The sequence below is a fragment of the Cicer arietinum genome, chromosome 5 (assembly GCF_000331145.2).
Source record: "Cicer arietinum cultivar CDC Frontier isolate Library 1 chromosome 5, Cicar.CDCFrontier_v2.0, whole genome shotgun sequence".
Lineage (NCBI taxonomy): Eukaryota > Viridiplantae > Streptophyta > Magnoliopsida > Fabales > Fabaceae > Cicer > Cicer arietinum.
Genome location: NC_021164.2, coordinates 52,607,750 through 52,618,883, shown reverse-complemented (window position 1 = coordinate 52,618,883; position 11,134 = coordinate 52,607,750). Strand labels below are relative to the sequence as shown.

The 11,134-nt window shown below is 23.6% G+C and overlaps 1 protein-coding gene and 1 non-coding gene across 2 annotated transcripts; one reads left to right on the top strand and one right to left on the bottom strand.

Annotated features, from left to right (window-relative positions):
* The first annotated feature begins 4,393 nt into the window (after positions 1–4,393).
* On the top strand, positions 4,394–6,589 carry LOC101500884 (probable serine/threonine-protein kinase WNK11). The gene is made up of 3 exons (XM_004506618.4): positions 4,394–4,570; positions 5,365–5,871; positions 6,036–6,589. Exons 2-3 carry the CDS (start codon positions 5,365–5,367, stop codon positions 6,435–6,437), a joined length of 909 nt encoding a protein of 302 aa, XP_004506675.1. The 5' UTR covers positions 4,394–4,570; the 3' UTR covers positions 6,438–6,589.
* A 4,074-nt stretch (positions 6,590–10,663) lies between these two features.
* Positions 10,664–10,735, bottom strand: TRNAM-CAU (transfer RNA methionine (anticodon CAU)). The gene has a single exon. It is a non-coding gene; the product is annotated as a tRNA-Met (tRNA).
* Between the last annotated feature and the right edge of the window lie 399 nt (positions 10,736–11,134).

The window sequence follows — 11,134 nt, the reverse complement described above, 5'->3', positions numbered from 1 at the left end:
TAATAACCACGCATAATCTCAGCCAAAACTCATTCATATCTAACAAAACAAAATTTCAACCTTCAATATTATACAACTTTGAACAAGACCACAAAGAATGAGAAAATACCCTGTCCGTATGTTGTTGTTAGAACTGGCTTGAAGGCTACGATTGATGGGAAGCAATCTGATGGTAGATCTTCTTTTTTATCTGTGGTAACACTCTCTCTTTCTATTTTTTTTAGAAACAGCAAAAGTAAGAAATGAAAATCTCTCAATTTTTATCTTGTGATTGTTTTTCTGATCCTTTTGATTTTTTCTTCCAATATATAGGCTAAAACGAGAAGGGTTTGTGTTATAAATTATTTTCTGGATTTTAAGCTGTTTTGGCAACTACACTAAGCAAATTTAAAGAGGAAGGGTTATGTTCATCATATAAGTTCTGGATTTTACACAGGTTTGGAAGGAGGAGCTGGTCTATTTGATTGAGTATTCAAAATGATAAAATTAATACATTTTTAGATTAAAAAATAATAAAATTAAAATAAATGAAGAGATAGAGTGGGGAGAAAGGACGTGAAGTAGTAAACATGGTTGACTGCACACGGCACAAGCGCACCAAAACCTGTAAAAGCAGAGTGGGACTTCCTTTTGCATTGTTTTATTTTGTTTTGTTTTTTTGTTATATATTTAATGTTAAATGTATTACAATCTTTACAAAGACAAATATACTTTTTATTTGAATTATCTTTATTTGATGGACAAAATTGAGGTATTACAATATGTTGATTTGATTTGCTTTTTTTCTTTCTTTTACTTAACTAATTAATAGTATTTTTATTGTTCTAATGCATTTTTGAATAAATGTATTTAAGTTTTTCAATGCATATAAAATACTTCAATAATTCCTTTTAAATTTTTAGATGTAGTTTTTTTCTTTCTTTAATTGTAATGTTGTAAACATTCTTCTTTAATTTGACTTATCAAACAAAAAATATTGAAATGCAAAATCTCTTTCTTCCTACCACAATCAAAGTAGAGTCATTTCATTTGTGAAATATTAAAATGAATTATTAATTTTCTTTTTCAAATTTGGTGTTTAATGTTGGACTCTTTATTTTTCTCAACTATTCTTCAACATTCTCTTTTATGGTAATCATATATTAGTGATATTATCAAAATTTATGCCACCCTTAGCACTTCTCTAATTAAAAAGGAATGTACACTTTTTTGTAGAAAAAATAAACATTTCACATTTTTATTTTGACATTTTATTTTATATTCTTCTCTTTTCTTATTAGTCATTATCTCATATTATTTTGATGATGATATTTGATATGCATTATCTTTTGATTTTGTTACTTTCACTATTATCATCTAACTTGTACTTTTTCTTCTTTGATAAGAAATGAAACTTATAAGTCTAAGACAATTTTTTGGTACTGAGGTAAATTCCTTCTTTGATTATGTATGCTAAAAATAATATATCTATTTTCATTGTGTTTGTATCTTTGATTTTCTCTTCCAACCCAAAAGTTGTTGTTACACCTAACAGAGATTTTCAGTCAAGTTACGTTCAATAAATAATTGTTTGGAGAGATTAGATTAATAAATAAAAAAGTAACATAGCTCTATTGTTGTACATGTGTTTTATGTTGATGTTGTGAAATATCAACTTATAGAAAATGTATAACCAATTTGTTTGTTAATATTACATATATTTCTTTTTTTTTGAAAGATATATAAAGTCGGTTTGTTTATGATTTACAAAAATGACTTTTGTAGTATTTTATATTTTTATTATAATACTTTTTAAAGAATTTTTAAAATAAAGTTTCGGATGAAAGATTGGTTTAAATAGTTGATCTTAAAATATTATTTTAAATATTTCATCTATTTGCTATAATTTTTTCAGATAATAAGATTTAAAAACATAATTAAAATAAAAAATTATTTTAAAAAATTGTTCATACAAATCATTTTAAAAAGATACTTTTTAAATAAATAAAAAACATGATTGTTATCATGTTAAATTATCTCATAATCCAAGTTATTATCCCATAATCCAAATTATTGAAAATTATAATTACTTTTTCTTTTAATGAATAACAAACGAGTTTAAAATAATTGAAGTTCTTATTAGAATATAAAATTAGAATTACTTTTTAAAAATTATATAACTTTAATTGCTTGATCGTGTAATAAAATATTGGACATTAGATATGCATATTGCGTGTTATTGGAGCGGAACGATTAAAACATCATTCTAATTTATTTTTTTCAGAAAAAAAAAATATATATAGATTTTATTTGATTTAGTAAAGTTTTTGTGACCTATTTAAAATTATTATACAGGACAAATAATTCACTAGAAAGAAATGGTCAAACAATAACGATAAAACGTTTTTGACAAAAAAAAACTATAACGCAATGGTTTTTTTAGTCGCTTAATTTAAGGATTGGATTGAAAATTGAATAAATAAAATAAAAGTATATAAGATTTGATTTTAGGATTGATTTCACAAAAAAAACAAAAAAAATTTAAAACTATGGATCAGATTCATCTGAATAAATAAAATCTGTAAGATTAGATTTTTAAAAAGATTCTACAAAATCATTCCGTTTTCTAATTTCTAATCACAAATCCAATTATCTAATTTTTATTCGTATTTAACGACCTCAGTTTCAACTCATTGAAACCCATTTTTATTTAATTTGGGCAATTAATTCAACGGTTTAAATTTGTGTCTTCCTAACCCGACAATGAGTTCTACTATGCTTGTAATTTGTTTTGGTCTTATGTCTATTCAAAAAATTCTTATCTAATTTTTAAACTGTTTATTAAAGAGAATGGTCTAATTTTTGAATTAAATACTATTTATTTAAGTGTTATATTTTATTACAGTTTTGTATAATAAATCTATATAATGGAAGATTATATTTAAGATGAATTTAATTTAAATTTTTTATATTTATTAAATATAATTTTTTTGAGTTAAATACTAAAAAATGATAATTATGCACAATTTTTTTTTTTAATATTTTAAAAATAGTAAGTAGTTTACGAATAAATAAATGAAGCACTACTGCTACAAAATTATGGTAGGTTATTTGGTGTTTGGGACATAGAGTGTACACATAATTGATACATGATGAATGACATTTGACTATTGTTCAAACCATTTACATAGGTTATTCAAAATTTTATATTTATATTTTAAGTCTTACTTATTAAAAAAATTTAAAAGATAAATAATTATTAATTGTGATAAGGTTGTAAAAAGTTATATAGATCTATAAGATAATTGTGTTTTGTATAATTTGATATATAATGAAATGACATATGCTAGTAGATATGTTAATTAATATAGATATTCTGCTACGTTTTTGTAATCTTGGGTTTTATAATCGGTGCATTTTATGAGTTTGAATTATTTTTATAAGTTGAATTGTAATTGTTGGGCTATTATTATCGAAATGTATGTTTGAGTCTAATATGTGAATGTGACGTGCTAACTGTGCATCTTTTCTTGTTATATGAATTAATGTGATCAAATAATATGCATATGCAAATTAGTTAGTGTAGATCTTCATTAGATTGTTATGTGTATATGGACAAAAAATGTATTTTATCAAATTTTTTAATTATTAAAATTGCATTTTTTTTATTAGGCTTAATTTAAGATCAGAATAGAGCCTCCAAAATCTTTAAGACGACCCTGAACTAAATATATCAATTTTTGTAGACCAAATTATAATCTAGACGTCTATTATTAAATAATCGGAGGAGTAATTTATAAAAAAAAAATTACAAAAACAACTACTATATTTATAAAATAAAATAAAATTTTCAACCTAAATTCCAACTCATTTTTTAATTTTTAAAAAATGTCAATCAAAATTTGATTTACTATTTCTTCACTATATTTTTGCAAATTTACAACTTAAAATCTTATATACAATACACAATATTGTACTTTTTAGTTCAAGATCTACTGAGTAAATTAAAATGGTTGGTGAGTTTGTGTAATCATAAAAGTAATGTATTTGAAGATTGTTGAATTTACGATCTGTTTTAGCTATCTATTTGAAACTTGTTGAATTTATTTATATATTTGAAAATTATTAAATTTATTATTTTGTGAGAGATTGTTGAATTTTTTAAAGAATTGAATGATGTGATTAAAATTTTATAATTTGTAACATCTAAGTATTAAATATATTTTTATTCATTTAAATTATCATAGTTGTTACTTATTTTTCTCCCATAAAATACGTAACGTGTCATTATTGTATAACCCAATCCAACTCATCCGTTAGGTTTGAGTTAAATTATAAAAAGATACAAATTTAAAACTCAACGAAATCCAAATATAATGGATCGAGTATTAGATTTTATCAAAATGGGCCCAATGCAATGATGGTAAACCTCTAATAAATATAGGTAAATAGTTACTGCTCCGAATATCTCTCACTTTCTCTTATTTCACTCTCAATTCACATCGGCGATTCCACAGCTTCACTTAAACTACACGCAAAAAAAAGCAGTTAAGTTTTCCACAATTTTTGAAGCGATTCAGATTTCCTCAAGGTAATTATTATCTTCTTCTATTTTGATCGGAGTATTGACGTATGCATTTATTTTTGTGTGTTTAATTTTGATGATAGGTTACTTTTTCAAACCCACAAACTCTAGTAACATTTAGATTCACAAGGTTTTTATAACTGAGTTTAGATAGAAATTATAAAATAACAAAAAAGTAAATAAAAATATGTTAAATAATGAGAGAATTGTTCATACATCAAATTATATATATATAAGATTTATATAGTTAATGAGTATCAACTAGTATAATTAACTAATTAAACCTAATTTCTAAGCTTAGAAACTACAAAAAAAGAAAAGTCGAAAATACATCTACTACAAATAATATGAAATATCGACTAAAATTTTATTTAACAATTCTATTGGTGTCTTGAAAAATCTTTATAATGTGAAAATGTGAAAAAATATTGTCGATGGTTGAAACTGTAATCGCCAATGAAAAATAATATTGCCGATGGTTGAAACTGCATAACTCAAAATTATGAATTTGATAGTTGTCGCGTTAATATGACGGAGAATTGCATTTAAAAAAAACATAATAAAACCTTGGTGTCTTAACATAAATCTCTAACTTTTTTAAAAAACTCTGATGATTCTATTCTCAAAAATCAAAGTTTCCAAAATTAGATTTTATTTTTATATATAAGAATTAATGATGTTATTTATTTATTTACATGCACTCTATTTAGTTTTCATTATAATGGTGTTGATTTTGTTTCTTTGAAAATGCAAAATTTAATGATGGTGTTTATCTGATCCATATATGTTTTTGATTTTAGATGCCAAGTATTAAACCAAATATTCCATCAGAAAAAGACTCAGAGCTATTTGTTGAAACTGATCCAACAGGAAGATATGGAAGATACAACGAACTTCTTGGATCAGGTTCATGTAAAAAAGTGTACAGAGCATTTGATCAAAAAGAAGGAATAGAAGTTGCTTGGAATCAAGTTAAACTAAGAAACTTCACTAATGACCCTGCAATGGTTGGAAGACTTTACTCTGAAGTTAGATTACTTAAAAGTATGAAAAACAAAAACATCATTGCTCTTTATAATTTTTGGAGGGATGAAGAACATAACACACTCAATTTCATCACTGAGGTTTGTACTAGTGGAAATTTGAGAGAGTATAGAAAGAAACATAAGCATGTTAATATCAAGGCTTTGAAGAAGTGGTCTAAGCAGATTTTGGAAGGGTTGAATTATTTGCATATGCATGATCCTTGTATCATTCATAGAGACCTCAATTGTAGCAATGTCTTTGTCAATGGAAACACTGGCCAGGTATAATTTTTTAATTCTACTTTCAATCATATTAACAAGTTATTAACAAATGAAAGCAAGAAAAATAGAAATTTTTTTCAATTGTTATGATGTTATGAAATTTGAATTCACTTTTTATGTATTCAACATCTCAATTATGATGTGTTTGTTTTAATGTATATTAGGTTAAGATTGGTGACTTAGGTTTGGCAGCAATTGTGGGAAAGAACCATTCAGCACATTCAGTTTTAGGGACACCAGAATTTATGGCACCTGAATTATATGAAGAGAACTACAATGAAATGGTGGACATATACTCATTTGGAATGTGTGTGTTAGAGATGGTGACATTAGAGATTCCTTATAATGAATGTGACAATGTTGTAAAAATATACAAGAAAGTTTCTTCAGGTGTAAGGCCTCAATCATTGGACAAGATTAAAGATCCAGAGGTTAAAGCTTTCATTGAAAAGTGTCTTGCACAACCAAGGGCTAGACCTTCTGCTAAAGAATTGCTCAAAGATCCTTTCTTTGATGTGTTAGATGATGATGAAAATGATGACATTGTTGAGTTACTTATTTATTGAATCAAAATTGTGTTTAGGTTGATTATATCATGTTGATACATTTTATTTTTTCTGGTAAGATTTGATTTTCCACATTTTTTGGATGGTAAATCAAATTAGGGTAGGATTTGATGACTATGAAATTTGATAAAGGTACATACATTTTTCTTTTATCAATAGGTTATGTTTAGATGGTATTTGTATTTTGTTTTTGATAACTTTTTATGATAGTAAAAAGTTGATTTTGATTTACAACATTTTTAGTTGGTAACTCAAGTTAGGGTAGGAATAATTGATAAAAGAAGTTATTTTATTTTATTTTTTACAAACAAAAATTTAGTTTTGATTTCTATGAAATTGAATAAGGGTGAAATACCATCTACCCCACCTTTATTTATGTATTCCCCAAAAAAATAAAGGAAAATACTAAAATACTCTAATATTTTATTTTCGGTACACAATTTTCTTTCCGAAAAATTTAAAAAAAAAATTCCGGTACTTTGAATTATTTTGGTGTATTAATTATTTAATGATGTATTTATAGTGTATTAATTCTTAATTATTTATGATATATTATTAGTATTAAAAAAAAGGGTGTGTGAAGTATTCCGAAAATACCTTTGGTATCGGTGCATGTTTTATCCAATAATAATAGTTGTTTACCATATTTGTTAACATTTATAGAAACACAAACACATACGTTTACCATATTTGTTAACATTTATAGAAACACGTATCGGAAATATAAAGTTTTCTGGTAAAAACCTTATAAATCGAAAAACTTAAAAATGTTTTCTGGAAATTACTGAAAATCTTTTTTCTTGCTCTAGAAAAGATGAAATAGTAAAAAATAAAAAATTAAATTGATAAAATAAAAAATTAAGGATATAATTGACATTTTCATAAAATTATGGAGGTACAAATATAAAAATGGGGTACAGAATAAAACTTTATAGATGAACATGTGTCTACTAGACATAAATCGGTTCGATTCGGTTCAAATAATAATCCGGTAGACTAATTTATAAAACAGTTCGGTTTGATTTTTTGAACTGAAAATCGATTAGTTCAGTTTTTTCAAACTGAAAACTAGTTCGGTTCAATTTTCAAACGGTTCTAGTTCAGAACTAAAGTTTGTCCACCGAAAAGTGTTTTAATTCTTGCGTAAATTTAGCAATAGAATTGGACAAATTTAAAAAACTTAGAACGTGAGAATCGGAGATCTTGTTAGTATTATTAGATAATGATCATCGTCATTAAATAAAAGTAGCATTATAAAGTCAGCGAGTAATTGTATAAATTATTTGATTATTTAATTTTATTATTTAATTTTGGAATTTTGGAGGTAATAAAATATTAAGGTGAGTTCAACGATGAATGAGGTCTAAAGTATATAGGTATTGAAGTGAGGCTTTTTATATTTTAATAAATAATACTTTGTTAAAATTATAGCAAAATACATTATATACTCTTTTAAGTTAAGTTGTATGAAAATATCATGTTAGTCTTTTAATACCGACTGCATTTCAACCATTTTTAGTCAAAGATTTTTAAAATTTTATTATGAGTTGTGTTATTGATCGTATAAACGACAATATAATAAATTTTTATATAATTTTTTGATCTAAATTAAGAATATTTCACCTTTAATTTTAAAAATCTTAATATTTATCTCACTTAAATTCTTTTTTGTTTAATAGTTTTTTTAAAGTTCATTAAAGGTTTGTATTCTTAAGATTATTGTAATCAAAATCCTTTAAGAATTACATGAGTTTATTGAAAAAATTGAGAGAATTTTGAATTTCAATGAGTTTATTGAAAAAATTGGAAGAATTTTAAATTTTAATCTTGTTGGTTTGAAATTAAGATTGTCGGTGAAGACATAAAAGACGAAGTTGATATTAAAAGAAAGTTAAATAATTAACTTGTTAATAAAAAAAGATAAAAGACTAATCCACTGACACGGGTTTGAAATCGTAACTTGGAGTCCAATTTCTATTTTTTTACCACTAAATCAAACTATTAAAGTTTTTAACATGTAAAATTATTTTTTCTTTGATATATTTAACATGTAAAATTATTTTAATTAATTTTATTTATTTATGAACATTAAAATTTCTATTTTAATTTATAATAAAGTCAATCTATTCAATATTTATTGAAACATTATTAAAATTATATAAGAACAATGAAAATCGAATATTAAGAATAAATACATACTATAAATGAAGAAAAAATAACTTATATATATTTCAAATAAAATAGACTATAAAATCAAAACTAAAGAAAGACTATGAAATTATAAAAACGGTGTTACAGTTTTTATAATAGAAATGGATGAAATTATTATTTTAAAATAAAATTATATTTGTCTAGATATGAATAAAATTATATTTGTCTGGATATGAATCAAATAAAAAGATTTATGTAGATCAAAATAAAAAAATATTATAATTACAAAGGTCAAAAATATATTTAAACCAACAATTAAATTATAAAGTAAGATTGAAGAGAAAATAAAAAGAAAGTATAATTTTGGAGGTCCTTTTCTAATTTAAAAATTGAATTTCTAAAAAAAAAGTTCAATTTTAATAATTAAAAAAATATATAAATTTTTAACTCTTATAAAATTTTATTTTCGTTCTATAAAAAATTCTCAACTATATAATCTTTAAATTATTATTTTTTTATTCATTTGTAAGTGTAAAATGTAGTTTGAACTCATGAAACAAAACAATAAAAATGATAAGAGAGTATTAAAAAAAAAAAGTCTCTGTTGACACTAAAATAAAAATTAAACAGACTGCCTCCAAAGACCGAGGATTTTTTTTCTTTAAAAAATAATATTTTTTTATGCCTAAATTCTAGTAAGGTTGATTATGTCTTAGAAATAAATATTATCTTTATATATGAAATAAATATTTATTTATTTACTTACTTATAAAAAAATAATATTGAATATATAAATTTTTTGTACATATAAAAATAAAATAAGACAATGATAAAAATAAATGTATTACAATTTGTACAAACTTATTATACTATTCGAATCAAATTAAAACAGATTTTTAAAAACTTTAATATATGCCTACAGAATAAAATTCACGTCTATAAAACTAAAAACTACAAATTAATACTTAACATAGCCCATTCAAATTAAATATAAATAAGTTTATAATATTTATTGTAACAAAAAAACATATAAATAAGAGAACAATTGTCATATATAACAAGTGTAAAATCTTTTACATTGTTGATAAATTATAATAATTCTTATGTATAATTTTATGGTTAAAGTAAAAAGTTTTCATTTATTTAATAATTATGATTAACTGACAATATTAGAAAACTATTAAATTGACAATGTATATAAATTACATGATATAAATGATACAATATTTCTCTTTTAAATTATATCTAAATAAATGTGATATTGTGAATATTGATTTTTTATAACCATTTTTAAGTATATAATACTTTAAAGTTATTTGATAAACATAAGTAGTTAGTGTGAAATATGATTGCAACTATAAGAGATTGTAACTGCAAATAATAAAATTAAATATCATCTTACATAAAGATTAAACAATTAATTTCTTAGTACAAGCTATATGAATAATTTCAAATTTTCTTAAGAATATCTAGCATATAAGTATGAAACAATATTGACTCAAATAGACTTGAAATATTAGTTCAGTAGCAAGAATATAATATTGTAATCTCACGATAACTAATTAAATGTTTTCGAAAAAAATTGTAATATAAATTTTTTCTTCCCTAATTTTTTCTAAAAAATATTAATACATATAACACAGGGATAAAACATATATAAAATGAAATATTAATGATTAAAAATGCGAGAATTAAACTTACAAGTTAGAGATACGTGCATGCAGAAAAAATTTATTTAATATATTTATTTGTTGTCATTTAAAAAAAGAGACCTTGAGTATAAAAAAAAAGAGAGACTTGTGTCTTACATCAAAATTGAAATATATCTTAAAAATAAATTAGTTTTTTTTACTAAAAATATAGTTGAAAGCAATAGAAAAATTCATTCTTGGCCTTCGTATCCAAAACAACCAATGCATTCCCACAATCTAAACAAAATGTATTTAATTAAATGAAGATGTTTGTGATGACAACAAAGATTGAAGGTAAATAGTCCAAAAAATTTTGTAGGTATACAAATTAAGAATAAACGAAAAGTTGAAATTCAAAACTATGAAAAAAAATAATTTAAATAATATCAGAGCCTGGTTTCGATCCAGGGACCTGTGGGTTATGGGCCCACCACGCTTCCGCTGCGCCACTCTGATTTATATGATAATATTGCGTCCATATTTTATATATTGCATTGCATAGTATCAACCCATACCAATTAACAGAAAAATTAATACAAATATATCCATTAAAATCAAAAGGAAGTAACGGGAACACTACGTGACGTCGTCTTCGAATTAAGGGCTTGTTGAAATCTTAACAAAAGTTTGTAGCTTAATTTGGATTATGAGTTAGATTTGTCATATTTAGGATCCTCAAAAACTCTAGTTTTTTAGACTAATTGTAGAATCTATACATGCAAATAACTATGTTACGGTAAAATAATTAACATTATATATGACAATAAGTGATAACTTTGCAACAAAATTTTAATATTTGATCATAACATAGTGTTTAATTCTTTAGGAGGGTCACATGCACTCATTGGTTATACA

Bases quoted from the DNA above. Each gene is read 5' to 3' on its own strand.
- LOC101500884 (XM_004506618.4), top strand. From the start codon at position 5,365: ATGCCAAGTATTAAACCAAATATTCCATCAGAAAAAGACTCAGAGCTA. The intron at 5,872-6,035 runs GTATAATTTTTT...AATGTATATTAG, and splicing joins TCAATGGAAACACTGGCCAG to GTTAAGATTGGTGACTTAGG.